Source organism: Equus przewalskii, chromosome 10 (genome assembly GCF_037783145.1).
Source record: "Equus przewalskii isolate Varuska chromosome 10, EquPr2, whole genome shotgun sequence".
NCBI lineage: Eukaryota > Metazoa > Chordata > Mammalia > Perissodactyla > Equidae > Equus > Equus przewalskii.
The window spans coordinates 44101230-44126783 of NC_091840.1; the positions used below are offsets into that span (position 1 = coordinate 44101230).

A 25554-nucleotide genomic window follows, 5' to 3' on the forward strand; every position below is an offset into this window, starting at 1 on the left:
ACTCCAAAACGCCAAAGTTTATCCTCGATTTTGGATCAGACAACTCTGCGATCTTGGACAAGTTAGTTCAAGGCGCTCAATAATCCGGGCAAAGGACAGCCCCGCCGGTCAGCAGCCGGCTCCCTTCGACACCTGCCCTCGTTGCCGCGCCACATCGCCTTTCCCCACCTTTTCCTTCTTGGTCCGAGGCGCCGCCCGGAGCCCGGGCAGGCGAGGCTGCGGAAAGCCGGGCGGCGGCGGGTTGGCTGGGGCCCAGGGCGCCCCCGCGCGCTCCCTCGCCGGGGCTCCCGCCTCCCTCGGCCGCGCGGGCCCGCGCTCGGGTGCAGGGAGCCCGCGCCCACAGCGCGCGGCGGCGGGAGCGGCGCAGCCCGCCTGGCCGGGAAGGGGCGAGCCGGGCCTCCCGCGTCCAGCTCCGAGCGTCGCCGGCGCCTCTGGGGTGGGCAGCGCCGCGGGCCTGCCCCGCTGCGGCCCTCTCCCAGCCTCCGGCGCCGCTCCGAGGCGCGCCAGCGGGCCCCGGCCAGGCGCCTGAGGCTCCGCGCCCGCCCGGCTCTCCGTACGCCCGAGCCCGCGGGGCGCCCGGGCCGGCGGCGGGGGCTGCAGACCAGGGCGGGCCCAGGGCCCCCGGCGCCCGCCTCCGCTGCGGGTAGCCGCTTACGTCAGGGAGGCGAAACCCAGAAGAAGAAAAAAAGGCACGAGGGCGGAAGGGGAAAAACTTTATTTTTTCTCTGATTCTCTGCTGGGGCTGAAGCGAAGGACAGCCGACTGCGCCAGCGCGGGCTTCCCGGAGAGAGGCGGGCGCGACCCCAGCCCGCTGCGCCGGACGAGCTGGGCCCCGGAGGCCCGAGGGGGCGCCCGGCATGTGGGACCCTCAGGACTTTGAGCGCCACTGGCGGGCCGAGTTCCCCGGGGAGGAGGCCCCCGTCATGCGGCTGGACTCGGTGCTGGACATGGAGCGGGAGCTGGAGCGCTGCAAACTCAACCTGAAGCGGCTGCAACAGGTGCTGGCCGAGGAGAAGTTCAAAGTGTCCTACCTGCAGGCGGCCCTGGCCGGGGAGAAGCGGGACCTCGCCGGCGGGCCCCTGGAGGGCGGGGGCGGCGGCAGCGCGGGAGAGGCGGCGGAGGGGCCGGCGCCTGCCGGGCCGGAGCGCGCGCCGCCACCGCGCCGGGAGGAGGGCCCCGCAGGCGGCGGCGGCGGCGGCGGAGACCCCCCGGGCCCTGCGCCCCCTCCCCCGGAGGCGGCCGCGAAAGCCGAGCCTCTCTCCTCCGTGTGCCTGGACCTTCCCACCTGGCCCGGGGCGGCGGGGACAGGGGGCGCCGTGCGTAGCTTGACCGCCGCCATCCACCAGCAGCTGCTGCAGCCTCGCCTCCTCTTCACTCCCCGGGAGGACTGTGCGCCCCCCGGCCACGATGGCACGGTTCCCAGCGCCCCCGGCGAGGAGCTGTCCTCCAGGACCCACGAGGGGCGGAGCTCGGAGGAGGGAGAGCCCGACGCCTCCGGCGCGGACGATGGGGGCGACAGCAGTGACCACGACTTCGAGATGGTGGAATTGAACGAGAAATTCGTCCTCAGCCACTTGCTCGTGGCCCCCTACCGGCTCGGGACCCGAGATGAGGCAGAAAAGCCGGTGCGGGCGTGCAGCCCCCATCGCTGGATGCACCTGCTCCCCGGGGGCTGGCGGCAGCAACGCCGGAGCCACGACCTGGAGCAGCTGGAGGCGGAGGCCAAGGACGGGCGGAGCTCGCCCCTGGCGGCAGAGGAGCCCCCCCGGCGCGGGGCTCGCGAGCACCTCCCCCCGTGGCGGCGCAAGCGGTTCCTGCGGGTGCCGGAGCGGGACTCGCCCAGCCACAGCTCGCCCGAGAGGGGCAGCGACTGCAGCCGCAACAGCTCGGACCACGAGGACGGCTCCTCTGCAGGTAGGCGCGCCCCTCTCTAGATCCCTGCCTTGGCATCCCGGTGGCTGATGGCCGCTTCCTACACCCCTCCCTGGCATACCTTGTTGGTCCTGTTTAACCTCAGGCGCCTGGGAAGAAGGGAGATAAGATTTGCTTGTTTACCTTGAAGCCACTTGTGGGACTTTAAAAAAGATCTTGCAAAGTGATTTCGGCTTGGGCGAGTTTATGAAAACAAGCGCTGTGCGGCTGGCACGGGTGATGGAATGGTGCGCTGGACCAGAGCACGGAAGGAATCTTTCGCTTCAGGCCTCAGCCTTTCTGCGCTGTTGCAACATCACCACCCCGTCCCCCTCCGGCTGATCCTCCACAGGTCGGTCAGATTCCTTTGCCACACCGATAGCATCCTTCAGTGCACAAACTCCAGTGGCTCCCCATTTTCCCCCAGATTCCTTGATACGGAAGTCGAAATCTTGCACTTAATTTTCTGAACTTCTCTCTCATCTTTCTCCAGCCTGTATTTTGCATGCAGGTCAAGCTGAAAGAGCCTCTCACTCAGGGAAAGGTCCATCATCCTCACCAGCCCCTCCCTTTGCTGACTGCCCCCTTCCTAGAAGGCTGCACCTGATCCTCAGCTTCCTAGGAGCCGAGGAGCCTGCCTGGGAAGGGGAATAGAGTTTTCAAGCTGGCCTGGTGCCCAGAGATCATATCTAGTGCAGTGCCTTCATTTGATAAAGGAGGAAACCGAAGCTCAGAAAGATTAAGTGCTTGGTGGAGTGAGCTGAGACCTCCACTGGGGGCTCCTGTCGTTGGTTGTTTCCCCTCACGTCTGCGCTCTCTTCTGAGGACAGGACCTGGTCTTAGCCATCTTTGAATCCCCTTGTGGTAGTCCCCATGGTGACTTGCACATAGTAAGAGCTCAATAAATTTTTCTTGAATAAATGGATGGTTGCATTAAACTGAATGTCTCCCAGCCAGCCAGCTCCTCATAGGTCGGGGAGTAGGAATGAGGCTAAGGAGGAAAGGACAGATAGGGATGTGGGGTGGCCTGTGACTCCTTCCTTGCTGTCCCAGGGACTGTCAGGGCCTCCTCAGCCACAGGGAAAGCATAAATTGGTGTCTGGTTGGGTGAAGCTATGACCAGGAACTTAAGATGCCTTCCTGCTCAGTGAAGGAGATTAAAAAAAAAAGAAATCACCGATGCTGGGATTGTTCCAAAATCTCCATTATTAGATCTTATCTAGGTGGGTTTACATTTGAATGAAAAACTGTCCATTTTGCTAAAAGCACATTCTGAAGGTTCCTTGAGTCATCTGTCGTGATCAATTACACTTATTCATTAGCAGATATTGGCTGCTTTTCCCGTAGGTAATACTTTTGCTGCCCATGCCAGTAATATTTTTATGTGCCCCTTTAACTTAAAGGAAGAGTCTGAAGATTTCACTCTAGTGCCAAGTTCCAAATGCCCTCAGTGGAGGCTACCCAAGTGGCCCAGAGGTGCTTCCGAGCTGGCTCCAATCCCACCTCCCCCCAGACCCACATCTATCACCCTGCCAGGTGATCCCAATGCACTAGATTTTCCCTAGGGAGTGATGTTTATTTCTGTGCTGTCTCTTCTTTCCTTCAGGGCACTCTAGCACACAGAGCACGTTGATCAGATCAGGAATTAGTGTTCCATCTGTCCTAACGAATTATAAAACGTGACCCCTCAGGGTGGACCAACGGTAAAAAAATTCTCCCGCCTCTGGGCTGAAGACTCCAGCCAGGGCACATGTCTGTCTTTGGCTAGCAGCGTCTGGGCTGTGTTTCAGGCCCCATTCCAGGACCCCTGTGCAGAGCAAGCTTGTGTAGGGAACCTCTGGACAGCTGCCTGTGGGAGCCCCGCCTCCTGTCTCCGGAACCTCCCCAGTGAGGAAGTGAATGGGGGTGGACATGCAGATGCATACGTGCATGCACACACATCCACTCATGCCTGTACATGTATGCACATGTGCACATATTCACACACATGTGTGCATGTGCTCATAATCTAGGAGAAAGAGCCTTCAAACATACAACAAGGCACTACAGTAGAAGGATTAAGGGCAAGGGTTTTCACACTGGTGGTGACAGCCCACTGAAATCAGTGCAGTGGGGAGTGAAAGCATCGTGAGGCCTTCCTCGGCCACTGTGGCTGGCCTGCATTCTTTGTCTCCAAAGCACGCACCCAATTACCACCTCAGATGCTGAGACTTTGCATGTGGCTCTTTCACTCTCTCTCCAGTAAAATGCAAGCTTCAAGAGGGCAAAGATTTTTGTCTCTTTCATTCACCTATGTAGCCCCAAAGCCTAGAACAGTGTCTAACACATGTTAGCTGCTCCCCACGTATTTGTTGAATGACATCCTTTTTTAAAATGGGATGGAATAGAATAGAAAACATCAGTGTGCACTGCGCATGGCAATGATGAATGTTATTCTTTTTAAAATCTGTGTTTAATTATACAAAAATATGTGAGTGTATACTGGGTCCTGTTGTAGAATATTCTACGTACAGGTTCTTGCTATGGGTTGGACAAAAAGCATTGAAAATGCTGATAAAGACCATGGGCTCTGAAGCTAGACTGCTTGAGATGTTGGGAAAAGTTATTTGAATTTTCCGTGTCTCAGTTTTCTCATCTGTAAAATGGGGCTAATAAACACTCTTCCTTCGTACCATTGACATGAGGAATAAATGGGATATTATTTCTAAAGGGCTTTGAACAGGTCCTGGCACATAGCAAGCACCCCTCATGTTAACTAACCACGACTATAGGTTGTCTTCTTTGAGTTGACAGTTCAGAGCTTCCCCTCCCGGGTCATTCTGGATCACAGACGGGTTGGTTTTCTGTGGTGTGTGTGGTTTTTTCTAGCAAGGCTCCAGCTCTTTCTGGCACCTTCCAGGCAGCAGGGCAGGACCTGAGGCAGAGTGTAATCTTGGCTCTTGAGGATCTCTTGGTGGATTGGCCCTGATGTTGTTCCTCTCTCTCCACCAGCAATCACGGGCATTATCTGTGTTCAGAGATCTTCAGCCGAAGGTCAGGTTTTATTGGGCAATCCAGGCTTGCCTTTGTTTGTCTCAGGGTTTTAAGGAGAGAGCGCACTGAGGCCTCTCATAAAAAGGCCCAGAGGCAGAGGTGCTCCCCTCCTTGGAAAGGGGCCTGTTTCTCTTAGATGAGGCGCAGATCCCCATCCCAAGACACATTTGGGTTTTTTTTTCTACCCCTTGTAGCCAAGTTAGAGTTTAAATAAGTTAGAATGCCAGTTCTTTTAGTATGTTCCTTTTAGCACCTTGTAGCCTTGGTAGCAGGAGAGACTAGGCCGTGTTGGTGTGGTTAGAAGTGGAGGCTGAGGGTGGTGGTGTGAATGTGGTGGGGCTGGCAGAGCTACAAGGGGCCACGTTTGGGTCACACGTGCTGTGAAGACATCCTGTGTGTGCGCTCTGGCTCTGCCCCTCGCTGGGTGTGAGACTGGGTGTGGTCAAGCCACTGACCTCTCCTCAGTCTCTGGCTGTTAGATGGGCATAATGAGAATATAGCTAACACTTATTGAGGGCTTACTTTGCGCCAGCTCCTGTTCATAGCATTTTACACAAGTTAACTCACTGATGCCACGCAACAGGCATTATTCTTATTTCCGTGTTACATATGAGAAGCTTGAGGCCCAGAGAGCTTAAACCACCCTGCCTACGGTCACCAGCTTAGAAGGATTTGAACACAGACAGTCTGACTCCTGAGTCCGTGCTTTCAAATACTAAGCTATGCTGCCTCAAATAATAGCACCTACTTCTCAGGGTAGTTATTAAGATTAAATACAATAAAATATTTTAAAAGTTTAGCTAAGCGCCTGGTGTACAGTGACCATTAAGTGCATACTTAATGTATGTGTGTATGTCTACATATGTGCATGCATTATTATTTTCTTTGTCACTAAAGTCCCCAGTAGACCCCGGTCTGTCTGCTGCTGAGGTCAACCATTAGGGCAGCTGCCTGCCGATGGGGCTCCTGGGTGGATGTGGCCTCATAGGTGAGCAGACCGCCTGCTGGGTTTTAGATCTCCCCTCATCAGCTGGGTGCTTTTGGGCACTCTGTCTGCATACAGAGACCATGTATTTTCCCTTTCACGTTGACATGCTTCTGTGCCACGCCTGCCATAGAGGTTGGATGACATGTCCTTTTCGGGGTTCCATGCATTCCTTGTGCACACGTGCCCACCTTGTGGACCAAGGTGCTCTCTTCCAGCAAAGCCCAAAGGTGGGTTTTAGAGTCAGGCATCCTTTCAACTGGCAGCAACTATTCATCTGCTATTCTGGTTTTAGTTCAGATGACAAAGTCAATATCATTAATATTTTAAATCGGTAGCATTTTCTCCTTGCGTTAAACTTTGCTCAGTGGAGGACAAGTGGTCTCTCTTTTTGCTAGCCCTTGAAATTCATTCACTCATCCGTTCCACTCAACAAGGACGTATCGAGATCTTACTTAATGCCAGGTCTGTGTTAAGGGGCCAAAACTGCAGAAGTCAGTGACCCACCTTTAAGGTTCTCACTGGTTATTTGGCTCCTGGGGTAGAAACCATAGGTTTTTAGATAAAGAAACAACTTTCCAGCAGGTAACTTGTTAAATCCTGAAATGAGTGACTAAGGGCTTATTTAGAACCTCAGTGACATTTGAGAGCCTAGAAGAGAAGTGGGGCTACTCCTGCCCCTCTTCAGACAGATAAGGACCCTGGAACCCTAAAAGTAACCTCAAAGTCACACGCTCATGGCCCTCAAGGCAGGGCTAGGAGCCAGACTTAGGCTCTTTCCCTTATTTCCTAGAGTCTTTTCTTGCCTGGAATGTTAAGCAGAGAGCACTAAAGATGTGAGTCCCATCAAAGTCATAGTCACTCGAGCAGCAGAGCACCTCATTTAGCCCCAGCCATCTCAGTGGGTGGAAAGTATTAGTCCCATTTTATAGATGAAGGTGCCGAGGCTAGAAGAGTTAAAGAAATTTATCCAAAGTCAAACAGCTGGTGGTGGAGTCAGCATCTGAACTCAGATTAGTCTTACAAAGCTGACACTCTTTATTTTATTTTATTTTTAAAATTGGCACCCTAGCTAAGAACTGTTGCCAATTTTTTTTTTTTTCTGCTTTTATCTCCCCAAATCCCCCCGGTGCGTAGTTGTATATTTTAGCTGTGGGTCCTCCTAGTTGTGGCATGTGGAATGCTCACCTGATGAGCGGTGCTGTGTCCGCGCCCAGGATCCGAACCAACAAAACCCTGGGCCGCCGAAGCGGAGCCAGCGAACTTAACCATTCGGCCATGGGACCGACCCCTGACACTCTTTAAATTCCAGCCTATCATGCTGTCCCAGGCCAGCTGTAGAATTCCTGACTTCTCTCCTTGGGAGACCCTGCCGTCAGCTTCTGCCCGGTTGCAGATGGAGACTTTTTATTTTTAATCTTCCTGGGAAATGCATTTCCTACTGAGGTACTCATGTTACCTAGCTCATTTGTATCCTGATGGGTTTTTGCCCCTTCCTGGTAGTGACTAATGAGATTTTGGCTCCAGGAAGCATTCCTTGTGTTCACTGGATGTGTCTGAATAACTTAATTCAAAGTATTGAATTTTCAGCCTTAGCTGTGATAGAGTAATTTTTTTCCATTCCCTGTTGTGGAGAGATATTAAGAAACTATTTGAGACACATGAGCCAGTGGTTGGCTGTGTATCATTTGTAACTGGAGTGGACGTTGCCTCACTGTTTTCTTGAGTCTTCCGTGCGTGCCTCCCTCCCCCCTCCCCCATCTCTTAGCACCGTCTACACCTCATGAGCACTTCGCCAGCGGCCCGGAGGGTGTGGGTAGGTTTGTTTAACAATTCCTTCCTCCTCTACGAGTAGTCAATGCAACCAAGCCCGAAAACTTTTCTATTCTCCTCTAGTCTGTTTTTCTTGTTAAGAGACTGTTCACAAAGCAAATGGACTCCGGATCTTTACGTTTTAAAGTCAGGATCTTCATACACTTTTCTGGCTTTGAAATAGTGGTACGATATTTTCCACATTTGAAAAATGGAGTTGATGTGACCCAGCATGCAGGGTTGTGAAGCTTCTGTGGAACAAGTTACTGCCCCTCTCTAAGCCTCAGGGTTCCCTGTCTGCCGAGCGGGGGTGATAATGAGAGGCCTCTGTTCTAGACTTGTGAAGCCTGGGTGAGAGGATGTGTGTAAGGGGCAGAGCACACGGCCGGGAAAATCAGTGTTTAATAAAGCTTCGATGGTGTTCTTGTTACTGTTCCAAGTCCAGGAATTCTCAGTCGGCCGGTCCAGGCCACAGCTCTTATTCACGTCTCTTCATCCAGTGAAGTTCTCCAAGCCTCTTCATCTGCCTCTTTCTCTCCTTTCTTACCCCATTCCAGGTCCAGAGATATTTTGTTCCTCAGAGGGAGACAAGCTTTCTTGGTCCTTTGTGGTTCTTCCCCGGTCAGGCACTGTCTCCTCTGACGTCTGCAAAACCATCATCTGACTTCTCTTTGTTTCCTACCCTCTACCCACTTGCTTTCATCAGTGCTCATTCCTAGTAGCGTCTTTTCCTGTGCTCTTTCTGGCATTTGAGATGCCCTCCCACCTCCACTTCCCCAATCGCAAAGCCAACTCTTCCTTTAAGGCCTAGCTTTTCCGTGGAAGCTTGTATTGGTTAAGATATGAGTTTACCGCATGTGACAAAACTGAAAAAAATGGCTTGAGTAAGATAGAGGTTTATCTATCTCTCATGTAAAAGAATTCCAGAGGTAAGCAGTCCAAGGAGAGTATGGTGACTCCATGATCATCAGGAATTCAAGCTTCTTTTGTCTTTCTGCTTTTCTGCCTCAAGATTGCCTCAAGGTCCAAAATAGCTGCTGGAAGTCCAGCCATCATATTTATGTTTCAGACAAGAATTAGAAGAAAGGGAAGAAGGACTTGAGAGTGAGTGGTAGCTATTGGTCTGGCTTTTAAGACACTTTCCTGGATGCTTTTCTTGACAATCTCTGTTTAGATCTCATTAGCCACCTCTAGCTACAAGGGAGGCTGGGAGATGTAGTATTTTATCTAGGCATAGGGCCACCTCAAATAAAACAGAGGCTTTGTTACAAGGAAAAATGGAAGAATTGATATCGAGTAGGCAACTAGCAGCTTCTGGCACAAGCCTTTTCCAACTACTACAACCCATCTTGTGGTTCTTAGAGTGAGCCCCACGCTCGCACAATTGTCTTATTGTGCCGTCTATTAATTCATTGACCCAGCGAACAAATAACAACTGAACCACTGCTCTGTGCAAGGCACGATGCCTTTTGTATGTTTACTGTGAAGTGTTGCTCTCAGACCAAGAGGTTAGCTGGCTCCTTGAAAGCAGAGATCATGGCTTATCCTTCTTTTTCTCCCTCCTGGCCACGTGGCAGGCTGTTGATAAGTACCCGGCTGATTCTGGAATAGTCACAAGTGAGAAACTCAATGAAAAAAATAAATTCCTTGACTTGGTACTGTGCTAGACAATCCCGGTTGTGTCAGGTTTGTTTTTGGTTCGTTCTGGTTTTGAGGCACCACAGCCAAGAGAGCGGGGCATAAGTCATCTCTCAACATCAGGGCTGCATTGTAGCCACACGGACTTACTTGTCCAGGTGTTGGGGTGGATTTGGCTATTTTGGAAACTGGGCTCTGTTTGTATACCAAACTAGAATTCTAAGCAGAAATCTCTGTGCCCAGCTGACTCGGCCATGGCTCTGTCCGTGTAGCTGTATTTACACCACGTGAATCTCCCTTGTTATTCTGCGTCGTGTAGCTGCAGAGTAAGTCTGCAGTCTTCCGCAGAGAGCATCCGCTTCAGGCCGCGTTCCTGTCTTCCTATCTGATCCTTGCTCTAGTCTGCTTGAGACGAGACTGTCTGAAGGGAGGTTGCCTAGAGCTCATGTCACATCTTGCCGCTGCTGAGAAAATGATTGTTTCAAAATTTTTATTGGCGCTTAGGAGGAAAGGACCCAGAATATATTTAGCACCTACTCCCTGTAAGGCACCGTGTTAATGCTTAACCTCCATGATCCTATTTGATATTCAGAACTGTTCTGTTCTTATTATAAAGTAAGAACTACTGTTCTCATTTTGCAGAAGAGGAAACTAAGGTTCTGACTGGTGAATTAACAAGCCTAGGTTTCCTTAGGGCAAAGTGGTGGGGTTATTTTTTTCTCCTATTTTAAAAATTAATTAATTTTATTGAGAGGTAATTCACATACTATAAAATTACCCTGTTAAAGTCTACAGTCATGGTGTTTAGTATATTCACAAAGTTGTACGGCCATCACACTCCAATTTGGACCATTTTCATGGGGCAGGGGGTGCGGCTGCTTTTGAGTCTAGGCTTCTCTTACGACTGTGCCGTTTCCTTTTCTAATTTCCCACATGCAGTGATTTAAAATAACTAGACCAGGGGCCAGCCCCGTGGCCGAGTGGTTAAGTTCGCATGCTCCACTTCAGTGGCCCAGGGTTCCCCCGGCACGGACATGGCACGGCTCATCAGGCTGTGCTGAGGCGGCGTCCCACATAGCACAACCACAAGGACCTACAACTAGAATATATACCGATCTGTTAGGGGGAGAAGAATGAAAAAAAGAAAAAAGAAGAAGATTGGCAACAGATGTTAGCTTAGGTGCCAATCTTTAAAAAAAAAAAAAAATTAGACCAGATGTGGGGGAACATCAGGGCCCGTTTGGGTGAGATATGTACATAAAAAGACCATCCGCTCCTTCAGTCACTTCCCATCGCTGCGATGGTCCAGCTGCCCCTTTGAATTGCTGTAGAACCGGCTGGCCTCAAGTCCTCTGGGCCTCGCCCCGCCTTCTTTGTGTTTCCTGGACTTGGGGCAGGGGGCAGAACGTCCCCAACTTGAGGTTCCACAAGCCTGCCTCCTTCCTGCCCTGTGGCTGTGGTTGGCACGGTGAGAGGGTCCCCTGTTCAGACCTGTGTCTTGTTTGTCTTGGTAGCCCCAGAAAGTGACAGTGCCTGCCATATAGGAGTACTCCGTAAATGTTCCTGAATATCTAGACGTCATTTCATCACCCCTGACCTAAACCACTGCATTAACCGATTCTTCTGCCTCCAGCTTTTCTCCTCCAGCCCCTGGTTATCTCCCACATTAAAGACAAAGTGGTTTCTCCAGCTCCTAAATCTAATTAGATTAGACTGAAGTGATCGGACAGGCTCTCTGTCCCTTTAAAAAGCTTCCTCCCCGCCCCCACCCCCACACCAAGCCCTACCTAGCAACTGCTACTTTCACACTACTGGCCAACATCGCGTCACATGGCCATCATCAGTTGCAAGGAGGACTGGGGAATGAGGAGTTTTAGCTCTTCAGCCTCTATTATAAAGAGTGTTAAGGGAGAGGGACCTGTGAATGGCTGTTGGAAAACCAGCCCAGCGTCAACCCCACAGACCGCCCCCTGACCTTTGCACAGGCACTCAATGAGCAATTATAAAACGGTTTGAAATGGTTTGCCTGTCTTTCCCGCCCCCCCCCCCCCCCGCACTGGATTCTAAGCCCTTCAAGTGTGTGTGTGTTAGAAGGGGACCACTGCTTTTAATTCTACGTTCCCTGCCCCTAGCACGATGCCGGCGTGTTGTATTTATTGAACAATTGAAAGAATGACTGTACATTTTCAAGTAAGAAATCTGTGGGATTTGGAATGCCTGGGCAGACTATGGGGGGGGTCTCTTTAAAGAAACGTTTCTTTTTCTCCTCCTCCTCTTCTCCTTCTTTGCCTTTATCTTCATCTCTTTCTCCCCATTCCCTTCTTTTTTTGGACCAGTAGGACTAATTGATAGGACGTATTCCAGAGCTGTGATTCTCAAGGGCTGTGGTGGGCTTTTCAAACTTCATAAGCCTCAAGGTGATTCTGACCTGTGCCCTTCTAGCTTGCTGCCATGTCCGCCTGCCTGACAGTTGAGAACTTGCCATTTTGTGCCTGTCTTCCTGATGGGAGTATGATGTTTACTGAGGTGGGCAATGCAGAAAAAGGCTGATACTTCAAACCTGGCCTCCCCAGCTAATGGAGGCCTGTGCTAGTCCTTAGGGCTGTAAACTGAATATTTTGGTTCCCCTTTGCTTTCCAGGAACATGGTAGGTAGGGTTACATTCCTGGTTCCCTTGAAAGTGGGTAGGACTATATGCCTAGTTCTAACCAATGAGTTTCAATGAAAGTGATGTGTGCAACTTCTGGACCAGAGCATTTAATGCTGGTATGAGACCCATTAGAGCTCCCTTTTCCCTTTGCTACTGCAATGTACAATGTTCCGGATGGTGACTGCTCTGTCAGCCTAGGTCCTAGAGGGAGGGCAGTACAGAGCAGGGCTCCCAGTCAACCCTCAATGGACATGTAGTAGAGTGAGAAATAAAGCATCGTTATTTTAAGCCACTGAAACATTTGGTGCTGTTTGTTACTACAGCATTACCTAGTTTATCCTGACTGATACAGACACCTGACATACTCATACAGAAGAATGGCTCTTCTGAGCCTCAGAAATCAAATAATTTTCCTCAAAACCTCTAAGTTCCTGTTTCACTAAGGCCAAATGATAACCATGGCTGTTTGTATGTGTATATGAGAGGGTGGGTCTCAAAAATGTGAAAAAAAAGTGTTAGAAATGGCTAAATTATTCACCATTGTTTCATTCAGTGATTTACTAGGATTTATAAAACTCAATAGCAGATTATATTCATGGCTAAGATTTTAACAGAGGCTACAGAGCAAAGGCAGCAAGAAAAATCTTTGTATCTACAGACTCCAGAGTGGGCTAGCCCAGGCTTTTGGTGTCCTTCCTTGTCCGAGGCCACACAGGAGCGCTTTCTGTCTACTAGCAAACTGCAAAGACGTATGTGGAGTGTCTTCCGCAGAGAAAATCTGTTTGAGTCTCAGGGTTTGAGACTCTTGTGGGGAGCTGGTCACATAGGCATATCTGCTAAACCACCAGCCATGGCAACCAAAATTAAGAACCTGCAAGATGAAACCAGATGTATATTACCAATCTTGATGTTTGCGCAAAGGAACCTGACAAGCCTTTACAACACGGTCCACTGCTCCAGGGGCGAAATCATGAAATCACTAACGTAGTGAAAAGGATCCTAGAATTAAAAGCCATGGAAACCTTTTTTTGTCCGCGATGTCATTTATTAGTACTGGAGCATATTAACTTTATTTGTCAGGGTGGAAGGCCTAAATGTCTGATTGCCCAAGTCTCTGAGAAATGTGGTTTCCTTGGGGATTTTGCACATTTGGAATCAGCGTGACACTCAGAAAAGTTCCGGAAGTGCAATGCAATTCTCCAAGTTCTTTGTTAATTAGCTTTTGGGGCCAGCCTCACAACTTACTCACTATTTACACCATTATTTCAAATCATAAGGAACAGGCTTGTAAACAAAAGTTTGAGACCATTGATCTGTAATTTGGGGATATCTGACTAGTGTTTAGGAGAAGAGGTTTATATTACTCACATACTTTAATCAGTACAGCACCTGAGACAAAGTATTAGTGTTCCCATTTATAGTAATAAGTCTAGAAACATGGAATCACTTGCCCAAGTCACATAGCTACTAAAGGACTGAGCTAGGATTGGAACCCAGCTCTTCTTGGGGTCAAAGTTGGTCTACTCCCTCTCACCACCAACTCTTTTTTTTTTTTTTTTTTTGAGGAGGATTAGCCCTAAGCTAACCACTGTCAATTCTCCTCTTTTTGCTGAGGAAGACTGGCTCTGAGCTAACATCCATGCCCATCTTCCTCTACTTTATATGTGGGACGCCTGCCACAGCATGGCGCCAAGCGGTGCCATGTCCACACCCAGGATCCAGGCAGGTGAACCCCGGGCCACCAAGAAGCGGAACATGCGAACTTAACTGCTGCACCACCAGGCCAGCCCCTCACAACCAACTCTTACTCTCTCCCTCCTGCAGCTCCTCATCTCTGAAATAAGGTGATCAGAGTAGATGGCTTTACAGGCCTCACTCTATGAGCACCAATAAGTGAAATGAGCTGGGACGCTCTACTGACTAATGGTTAAGAGCCTGTCTTTGAATCAGAGGAAATTGGGTTTGGATCCAGGCTGTAGGCTGCTTGTTTATTTTGTGCCCTTAACCAAGTCACTTCACCTTTTTATAAATCTATTTTCTTTTCTGTACAAGGGAGATGATTATCCTTCACCTGGTGTTGTAAAGATTAAATGAAATAATATACAGGAACTATGCAGCACAGGGCCTGGCATATGGTAAGCTCTGTGTAAATGTAGACAGCCACTGGTATCGTGGTCGGGAGCAGGCTTTTCTAGGATCGTATTGCCTGGTTTCGAATCCCAGCTCTGCCACTTAACTGCCATGTGATCTTGAGCTAACTTAAATTTTTTTTTCAATAGTTCATTTTATTTTTTATTTTTTTAAGATTTTTTTTATTCTTCCTTTTTCTCCCCAAAGCCCTCCAGTACATAGTTGTGTATTTCAGTTGTGGGTCCTTCTAGCTGTGGGATGTGGGATGCCACCTCATCATGGTTTGATGAGTAGTGCCATGTCCGTGCCCAGGATCCGAACTGGTGAAGCTCTGGGCTGCCGAAGCAGAGCGCACGAACTTAACCACTCGGCCATGGGGCCAGCCCCTAACTTAAATTTTTTGTGCCTCAGTTTCCGTATCTATAGACTGAGGGTGATAATAATATGATATCAACACCTAATTAAGTGGATGCGAAGATTAAATAACTCAATATAGAACAGCACCTGACACACGGTAAACAGTGTGAGTTGGTTAATTTCATTGTTATTTTCATCACAGTCATTACTGGTTTGGCCACATCTGTTGCTCAAATAGACCGTAAGGGTGAAAAATGGTATCTTGCTCATCCTGTTGCCTGGTCATCTCCTTAATTGAAACCTGAGGCTTCTGGAAATCCTGCAGTTTGAATAATCTAAGAGCTGGGTTGGCGGAGCATCCAATTACGGATGCCTCACAGCTGCAGCCTGGGGAGGAAGGTGAGGCCTCCACTGTCTGGCTGAGGTTGTGGTTCTATTATGGAGAAAGCCCTGCTTTGTATGCAGCTGCTTTGCCTTCGTTTGGCTGCATAATTGCGCCTTTTTGTTTTATTTTAAAGCATCTTGTGGAATTCGGAGCCCTCTCCCGCTGACAGCAGCGGAAAGCCACAGAACGTCCTGTCTCTAATGAGCCTCGCCGACGCTCTGATGGTCCCACCGAGGCCGCCAGGCCCGTGCCCGCATCCACAGGCTCCCTTTGAACACAGGCCACTGCGCCAGACTTCATTATGGGGCTCCCTGAGCACCCCCAGGATCCCCCACGCCTGTCCTCATTGTCTCAGAAGGGCACAGATTTGCTTCCTGAATGCTGGGCTTGTTGGTAACCTTTGTAGGCTGACAAGAGGAAACAGAAATTAATTATTCCTATCAGCCGGCCTGAAGGAGCTGTTGTGTGCAGAGTTGACTCCCCTCTGGCGACCAGACCCAGAATTCCCCAGGGCCTTTGGACAAGCAGAAGACAGTGTGGTCCTTGCAGACAGCTGCTCTGAAAGCAGGGTTGGCAAGTGGCTGGCCCAGGGCTACATGTAGTCTGCTGATATGCTTCGTTTTGGGCTGCAGAGGGTTAAAACAAAATTGAAACAATTTAAAATCAGGAGATTTTACATAAAATCTAGATTTCTGGCTTTTCTTGAAAGATGGGACGATCTACAATACATGTAGAAATCCTCAGCTAGTGCTGAATAGCTGACCCTTTCAGCCCAGACGTGATTTCACGAATTGCTTCTGCCTAGTCCCTTTGTCAGCTCACACTGTGAGAGGTGTGTTTATAGTCTAGTGAACAGAGCAAGATCCTGGAGCTGGGCTGCCTGGCCTTGCAACCTGGCTCTGCCACTTACTAGCTGTGTGGCCTTAGGCAAATTGCTTACACTCTGTGGGCCCCAGTTTCCTCATCTGCAAAATGGGGGTTGTAATAGTCTATTTCACATATTTGTGAGAACTAAACGAGTTAGCGTAAGTGCTTAGAACAGTGCCTGTCACATCATAAGTGCTGTGTAGGTGTTAATAGCTACTAGTATTACACCACCTGCCTAGTGTTTTAGGCATTTGAGGTTATAATCCCTGTGTTAAAGAGTCTTCCCTAGAAGAAAAAAATGTATTTCTTTCCTAGTGTGCCTCAACCCACTAAACCATTTACTCCGTCCTCCTGCCCCCCCTCTCAGCACCTTGGACTGTAACAGAGGAGTGCTACCCACTGTAACAGACCAACTCCGGCAGGTCAGTGACTTGGGCCAAGTTTCATCTGGTTCACGTGACAATGAATGTCGGGTTCCAGGTGGGCAGGTTTCCTCCCTGTGGTCACTCAGAACCCAGGCTCCTCACGCTTGTGCATCTGCCCTCCTCTAGGTTCTCAGCTGTCAGAGGGCACTGGGGGAATAAGAGAGTGAAGACACGCTTGCTTCTGAACTGTCTTAGCCCAGAATTGATACCCCTTTCTTCTGCTCATATTCCACTGGGAAAGACGAGGCACACGTCCCCTCCCAGATGCAGGGGTCTGGGCAAGTGTAGCCCCCAACTGGGCAGCTGCTCCCCAGTGACAACCCTACTCTGGGGAGGGGGCTGGGGCAGGAATCTTTGGTGGACCCTCAGCTGTCTTTGCCACCACAGTCATATTAAGTAAGCCCCAAATCAGCATCTCCCTGGACCTGTTTTCTTGTTGCTACTTTTACTCTGTGAAATGTTTCTAAAGGTGACTGCCTTGTTTTTGTTTGCTTTTTCGTTTGGTTTATTTGGGGGAGAAGGAGAGAAACAACCATTTTATTTTTAATTTTATGCTTCAAATTTGTATATACCACAAAAGCATTGACTTAGGATATCAGAATTAGATTTGGGCAATAGTATTCACCTGAGTTACTTATCTGGCGAGAAATACAACTTAGCCATTGTGCTTATATATACACTGCAATAGCTGCCAAATGAGAGGAAAAGAGACGTCTACAATCATAGTTTTTATATTCAAATCTTAAATCTCCTTTTTCTTCCTTTAATTTGGGTTAACTGTAGATATTTAGCATTTATCCTTGTTAAGGTAGGTAATTTAAACTTGTTAAGGCAGTTACTCATGGGGTATATATATATGTATGTAATAAAATATATACACACAATATATACACATATATACATATATATTATATCACACAATATATATACATATATACACACATATATATTATGTGTAATATATAAAAATATAAATATATTTATATGTATAAATATAAAAAAATGTAATAATAAAAAGTCCCACACAGCATTTCACATCTCTTCAAAATAGAAAGAATCTTATCCTGCTTTTTTTAACCAGTTTGTTTCTTTGGAACCACAGAGCCTGTCGTCTTTGAAGAAGTAAGATCACTGTGGGGTTACGACAGCATCTTGGCTGCAGTTTTCACACAGTCTGGGGAAACTAGCACAGAAGAAGTAAACATGAATTAGGACAATGACCTTCAACCTCTGTGACCATAATTCAGACTCAGTATTATCTCTCTGACTGACAGCTTTCTCAGTCCCCCCAAATCAGTCTCTAGGGAAATCAGTCACAGGAACAGTGTGGAAGGAGAACCCAGAATCTGCAGTTTCATGTCTGACCACTTCCCAGCCTGACTCGACTGCCACTCTGGCACATTACAAAATCAAGAGGTTTTAGAAACGGAGAAGTGGAAGTAGCCAGCTTTCTCCCTCCGTCCCGGGGCGGCAACTTGTTTAGTGCCATGTCTTGGAGAAAGATCCATGTTAGCACAGACTCTGTGGCTCGGTCTCGTGGTCAGATAGGTTGACTCTTGCTGAGTCTTGGAGACACCATTCAAGGATTTGCTGGAGAATTTCACACTCCTTTAGCTGTTTGGCAAAAGGGTGAAAAATCTCCTGAGTCGAAATCGTCATCCCAGATATGGCTCCTCTTCCTGTCTTTTCTTTTTTTTTTTAAATTTTATTATTACCACACAATACCATGTAGCCATCAACAATCATGTTGACTTTTTTTTAATTAAGATTATGATAGTTTACAGCCTTGTGAAACTTCAGTTGTACGTTATTGTTAGTCACGTTGCAGGTGCACCCTTTCACCCTTTGTGCCCTCCCCCCACCCCCTCTTTCCCCTGGTAACCACCAATCAGCTCTCTTTGTCTAAATGTTAACTTCCACCTATGAGTGGAGTCATACAGAGTTCGTCTTTCTCTATCTGGCTTATTTCACTTAACATAATATCCTCAAGGTCCATCCGTGTTGTTGTGAATGGGACGATTTCATCCTGTTTTATGGCTGAGTAGTATTCCATTGTATATATATACCGTATCTTCTTTATCCAATCATCAGTTGATGGGCACTTAGGTTGCTTCCACGTGTTGGCTATTGTAAATAATGCTGCGATGAACATAGGGGTGCATGGGACTTTTGGAATTGCTGATTTCAAGTTCTTTGGATAGATACCCAGTAGTGGTGGGATGGCTAGGTCATAAGGTATTTCTATTTTTAATTTTTTGAGAAATCTCCATACTGTTTTCCATAGTGGCTGCACCAGTCTGCATTCCCACCAACAGTGTATGAGGGTTCCTTTATCTCCACAACCTCTCCAACATTTGTCACTTTTTGTTTTGGATATTTTTGCCATTCTAACAGGTGTAAGATGATATCTTAGTGTAGTTTTGACTTACATTTCCCTGATGATCAGTGATGATGAGCATCTTTTCATGTGTCTATTGACCATTCATATATCTTCTTTGGAGAAATGTCTATTCATGTCCCCTGCCCATTTTTTGATCGGGTTGTTTGATTTTTTGTTGTTGAGCTGTGTGAGTTCTTTATATATTATGGAGATTAACCCTTTGTCAGATAAATAACTTGTAAATACCTTTTCCCAATTAGTGGGTTGTTTTTTTGTTTCAATCCTGTTTTCCCTTACCTTGAAGAAGCTCTTTAGTCTGATGAAGTCCCATTTGTTTATGCTTTCTATTGTTTGCCTCGTCTGAGGAGTTATGGTGTCCGAAAAGGTTCTTTTGAAACTGATGTCAAAGAGTGTACTGCCTATATTCTCTTCCAAAAGACTTCTTGTCTCAGGCCTAATCTTTAGGTCTTTGATCCATTTTGAGTTTATTTTGGTGTGTGGTGAAAAAGAATGGCCAATTTTCATTCTTTTACATGTGACTGTCCAGTTTTCCCATCACCATTTGTTGAAGAGACTTTCTTTTCTCCATTGTAGGCCCTCAGCTCCTTTGTTGAAGATTAGCTGTCCATAGATGTGTGGTTTTATTTCTGGGCTTTCAGTTCTGTTCTATTGATCTGTGCACCTGTTTTTGTACCAGTACCATGCTGTTTTGATTACTGTAGCTTTGTAGTATGCTTTGAAGTCAGGGATTGTGATGCCTCCGGCTTTGTTCTTTTTTCTCAGGATTGCTTTAGCAATTTGGGGTCTTTTGTTGCCCCACATGAATTTTAGGATTCTTTGTTCAATTTCTGTAAAGAATGTCATTGGGATTCTGATTGGGATAGCATTGAATCTGTAGATTGCTTTAGGTAGTATGGACATTTTAACTATATTTATTCTTCCAATCCATGTGCATGGGATGTCTTTCCATCTCTTTATGTCGTCATCAATTTCTTTCAGGAAAGTCTTGTAGCTTTCATTGTATAGATCTTTCACTTCCTTGGTTAAATTTATCCCAAGGTATTTTATTCTTTTTGTTGTGATTGTGAATGGGATTGAGTTCTTGAGTTCATTTTCTGTTAGTTCATTGTTAGTGTGTAGAAATGCTACTGATTTATGTATGTTGATTTTATACCCTGCAACTTTGCTGTAGCTGTTTATTATTTCTAATAGTTTTCCTATGGATTCTTTGGGGTTTTCTATATATAAGATCATGTCATCTGCAAACAGTGAGAGTTTTACTTCTTCATTGCCTATTTGGGTTCTTTTCATTTCTTTTTCCTGCCGAATTGCTCTGGCCAACACCTCCAGTACTATGTTGAATAAGAGTGGTGAAAGTGGGCACCCTTGTCTTGTTCCTATTCTCAGAGGGATGGCTTTCCGTTTTTGTCCATTGAGTTGGCTGTGGGTTTGTCATATATGGCCTTTATTATGTTGAGGTACTTTCCTTCCATATCCATTTTATTGAGGGTTTTTATCATAAATGGATGTTGACTCTCTCCATGTCTTTTTATCTCGATTTAACATTTGTTTCATTCTGCTTCTTATTATGCTGATTCCAATGTCACCCTGACCTCACAAGGCTTGCTGAAGGCAGGGACTGGCTTACGGTGGTAAAGAGTGCAGGCTCTGGGGCCAGCCCAGTGGCGCAGCGGTTAAGTTCGCACGTTCCGCTTCTTGGCGGCCTGGGGTTCGCTGGTTTGGATCCTGGGTGCGGACATGGCACCGCTTGGCAAGCCGTGCTGCGGTAGGCAGCCCACGTATAAAAGTAGAGGAAGATGGGCATGGATGTTAGCTCAGGGCCAGGCTTCCTCAGCAAAAGAGAGGGGGACTGGCAGTAGTTAGCTCAGGGCTAATCCTCCTCAAAAAAAAAAAAAAAAAAATCTCTTAAGAGTGCAGGCTCTGGAGCCAGAGCTACTAGCAGTGAGGACTTTAAAAAGTTATTTCACCTCTCTGTGCCTTGGTTTTCTTATCTGTAAAATGGATGTGTTGATAGCATCTACCTCCTGCAATGTTGGGAGGATTAAATGAGGTAATCCCTTCAGCACGATGCCTGACACATAGTGAGCACTCCATGATTGATAACATGCTATTGTTCACCCTCTGGTTTCCTAGCATCTGTCACAGTGGCTTATGTGTCTACCTGCTTAATGTTTGGTGATTTGGTCATGTCTGCGGATTAACCTAAATGAACAATTGAGGAAATTACTCAACTATTATTCTTCTACTTCTGGAATAATCTGGATAAAGAACTGCAAGTTAGAATCCTCCGCAGGAACACTGTAAAATGACAGATTCCTGGTGCCTAGCCCCACTGAAGTGGAATCCCAGTGGGTCTGTGCAAAACCTGGAGTCTATGTTTTTAACAAGTCCGGGGGATTCCTAGCAGCCAGTCCTGTACCCCACAGTTGGGCAGACCTTGCTGAGTGCTTCCGGTGAGGTGGTGGTCAATGTCTGGCATTTGTTGCTGTTTTTCATGGGCACTTTTATCATTTGTTTTATTGAAAAAGAAATTTTATTACAATTGCCACCAAATATGGGAAATAAGGTGAGGCTATGTACATTACATCCCTTTTTTTCCAAAATTTTTTATTGTGGTAAAATACACAGAACATAAAATTTACCATCTTAACCATTTTTAAGTGTACAGTTCAGTGGCATTAAATGCAGTTGCAATGTTGTGCAATCATCACCACCATCTGTCTCCATAACTCTTCTCATGTTCTAAAACTGGAACTCTATACCCATTAAACAGTACCTCCCCATTCCCCCTTCACACTGCCTCTGGCAACCACCATTCTACTTTCTTTCCCCCTCCCCCCAAGGAAGATTAGCCCTGAGCTAACATCTGCTGCCAATCCTCCTCTTTTTGCTGAGGAAGACTGGCCCTGAGCTAACATCCGTGCCCATCTTCCTCTACTTTATATGTGGGACGCCTACCACAGCATGGTTTGCCAAGCAGTGCCATGTCCACACCCGGGATCAGAACCAGCGAACCCTGGGCCACCGAAGTGGAATGTGCGCACTTAACCGATGTGCCACCAGGCCGGCCCCCTCTACTTTCTTTCTCTATGAATTTGACTGCTCTGTAAGTATCTCATATAAGTGGAATCATACAGTATTGTCCTTTTGTGGCTGGCTTATTTCACTTAGCATAATGTCCTCAAGGTTCACCCATGCTGTACATGTGTCAAAATTTCCTTCCTTTTAAGGCTGAATAATGTTCCATTTTGTGTTCATACCACATTTTGCTTATCCATTTGTCTGTCCACGGACACTTACTTTTCTTCCACATTTTATCTATTGTGAATAATGCTGCTATGAACTTGGTGCACAGATATCTTTTCGAGACCCTGCTTTCAGTTCTTTGGGGTGTATACCCAGAAGTGGAATTGCTGGATCGTGTCTGGTGAGGCCCCTTTTTTGCGCATACAGCCCCAAGGGTTGACATTAAAAGGAAGCCAAAAATAAGTGAATAAATCAATCCTCAGTGTACTTAAGAACTTTAGGTACTTCGAAGCAAAATGTGCAGGGAAGAAGCCCTTTTGAGTTTGTGTGTGAGTAGATAGGAGTTGCCAGACAGTTGACAAAGGAACCCATTTGTGTTAGGAGCCAGCAAGCAATCAGAGGGAGAAAGCAACCTAAGGCGACCTTTGGCCTGAGAGCGAACGCAGCAGCAGCAGAAAGCTGAGTGACAATTGGACGATGGTACAGAGAAGTTCGCTGAGATCTGTCCTTTCAAAACACTTGGCCAGTGGTGGTTTGGCTCATGTCAGTGACCTTCTTGCTGCCTCCAGATAGTGATCATGGTGTTTGAAGATGTCGGGTTCCAGGTTCGAATGCTCACCCACATTCATTCTCCCTGCTGAGCTCTGGGGAAGGAGAGCACTGGGGTGGGGTCACATCTTTCTGCCCAGGTGACAAGTGACAGTCCCAAAGTCCCAACACAGGTAGGCTGAGCTTCTGTCTCTACTTTCTCCCTCTCTCTCCAAGAGATCAGCCTTCGCTGACTTAGATGTAGGTGACATGAAATGCATGTGTGTGTTTTCTTTGGAAGCAGAGATCAACATGGAGTTAAGATGACAGCTTTGCTGTGAGTTGTAAATTTGCTGAATTTGTAAATAGTTGAGCAAACCTACTGGACTTTGATAAATGGAGCTTTTTCTTGTTTTCTTTCTTTCTTTCTTTCTTTTTTTTTGAGGAAGATCAGCCCTGAGCCAACATCCGCTGCCAATCCTCCTCTTTTTGCTGAGGAAGACCGGCCTCAAGCCAACATCCGTGCCCATCTTCCTCCACCTTACACACGGGACACCTACCACAGCACAGCTTGACGAGCAGTGCCACGTCCACACCCGGGATCTGAACCGGCAGACCCCGGGCCACTGAAGCGGAGTGTTGGAACTTAACCATTGTGCCACCAGGCCGGCCTGTCTTCTATTTTTTAAAGTCACTGTGGAGAGCATAAGTACTTGTAACCTCCAAACTGATCAATAAAAAAGGTCAACAAGGGGCCAGCCCAGTGGTGCAGCGGTTAAGTTCGCGTGTTCCATTTCTGTGGCCCCGGTTTGGAACCCCGGGCACCGACCTATGTACCCCTTATCAAGCCATGCAGTGGCAGGTGTCCTACATATAAAGTAGAGGAAGATGGGCACGGATGTTAGCTCAGGGCCAGTCTTCCTCTGGAAAAAGGGGAGGATTGGTGGCAGATGTTAGCTCAGGGCTAATCTTCCTAAAAAAAAAAAAAAGGTCAACAAAATATCTTTACTATAATTCTCTTGGTGTTTATGGAGTAATTAAATCACCAAGTTAAAAGAGAAGGATCTGGACAATGAAACACCTGCCACTTCACAGCAGGCTCCCAAGAATAAAGCATTGTGTGCCTGATTTTATGACTATGAGAGATCAATTCTGGGCTGCCATAAAGTCTTATCTAGGAGAAAGAGATGCAGGCACATTAAAGCAACCTTTATTGACACCTGAATTGTGCCAAGCAGTGCACCAGGAGAAAGGTTCAAACCTCTGCGTCCAGAGCCTTCCGGCTCCCTGTGGGACCAGGCTAATAAACAGGTCTTCACTCCACAATGTGTATACCATAGCGACCCATGCTAAGGGCTTGCCATCTTGACCGGCTCACAAGACACAAGGCGGGTCTTTACAAACGGTTGGCAGCCACTGTTGTTCAAACACTGAACAGTAGCAACCACGTCTTTGCTGGCCGACCAGTAGTTATGAGAGCGGCAGCACCTGCTCCACCATCTCGAAGGCACATCCTCTGCCACTTTTCCTTATTTCTTCAGCTCCAGTGCCCACGTGTCCACCAGCAGAAAGTCCAGCAGCTCCTGCTGAAGCTCTCCTTTACAGAGGCAAAGAGGGAGCAGTGGTTGGGGGCGCTACACCCCAGTTGGCGGAGAACTCGAGTCTCGTTGGCTGTAAGGACTTCTCCCAGCACAGGCCCACAGATGACCCTGGTCCACGAAGGTGGAGCGGGAGTGCACTGATGGAGACCCAGCACAGCCTGCCATTGTTTTTGGAGAGAGGAAAACATCGATTCCTCAGTGCTAAGCTCGGCTGAGGGCACCTGCTCCTGATTCCTGGTTTCTTCAGGTCACAGACAGAGCTGCTTCCCATGTGTCAATCTGCCCAGGAGGGCCGGGCGGGACAAATTCTAGCATCCACCATCATCTCCTTCCCACCGCTGGGGACCCATTTGGGGGGTCTGGCAACTTCTCTTTTGAAGCCCTCAGAACACAGTGGGTCTTCTTACACCTTCTTTCCCAAATTGTAGCTGGGGGGCCACCTCCCATGTCAGTGGCTCCAAAGCGGTTGATCTTCTAAGAGCGGATGCCAAAGGAATTATATGGTTACAAGGTCTGTGATTCCAAGAGCATTTTTTTGGCCAGGAGGGAGCAATCTAATCCCTGGCAGGGTGTCCCAATTTCTGCTATTCCACACAACGCCACAGTGAAAAACCACATACAGTACATGCTCCATGTGTGCGGAGGCGCAAATATTTCTCTAGAGAATATCTAGACATGGAATTGCAAAGTTGAAAAATATGTATATTTTCAATTTTTTTTTTGAGGAAGATTAGCCCTGAGCTAACATCTGCTGCCAATCCTCCTCTTTTTGCTGAGGAAGACTGGCCCTGAGCTTCCTCTACTTTATATGTGGGATGCCTGCCACAGCATGGCTTGCCAAGTGGTGCCATGTCTGCACCCGGGATCCAAACCAGCAAGCTCCTGGCTGCCAAAGCAGAACGTGCACGCTTAACCGCTGCACCACCGGGCTGGCCCCAGTGTATTTTAAATATTAATAGATATTGTCGGGGCCAGCCCGTGGCCGAGTGGTTAAGTTCACATGCTCCGCTTCGGTGGCCCAGGGTTTTGTCAATTCGCATCCAGGGCGCAGACATGGCACCTCTCATCAGGCCATGCTGAGGCTGCATCCTACACAGCACAAGCAGAAGGACCTACAGCTAGAATGTACAATATGTACTGGGGGGCTTTGGGGGGAAGAAGCAAAAAAAGAGAAGATTGGCAACAGATGTTAGCTCAGGTGCCAATCTTAAAAAAAAAGAGAGATTGTCAAATTGTCCTCCAAAAATGCTGTTCCACTTTATACTCTCACCATACTTTTTGTGAGAACCTGTTCATTCTCTTACCAACATTCATTTTTTTCATTTGCACCAATCTAATGGGCAAAAAATGGCATCTCAGTGTATGTATGACCCTGATTACTAATAAGATACTGTATCTTTTTCTTATGTTCTTTGGCTATTCCTATTTCCTCTTCTTTGTGATATTTGCCCAGTTTTTAGATTTAATGTGAATACATTTAACACTTCCACATTGAATAGTATGCTAATTATAGGTTTACTAAGTTAAGGGAACTTGTTGTTCTTTTTATTTCTAGCTTCCAGGAGTATTTTTTCTGTTCTTTTTA

General features: G+C 47.5%; 1 protein-coding gene across 1 annotated transcript in view; it reads left to right on the forward strand.

Annotated features, from left to right (window-relative positions):
• The first annotated feature begins 735 nt into the window (after positions 1-735).
• Positions 736-25554, forward strand: part of ABR (ABR activator of RhoGEF and GTPase) — a 179159-nt gene continuing 154340 nt past the window's right edge. Inside the window, exon 1 of the mRNA XM_070560867.1 lies at positions 736-1914. Coding sequence (XP_070416968.1) covers positions 858-1914 — 1057 coding nt within the window. The 5' untranslated portion in view covers positions 736-857. The remainder of the gene's footprint in view (positions 1915-25554) is intronic.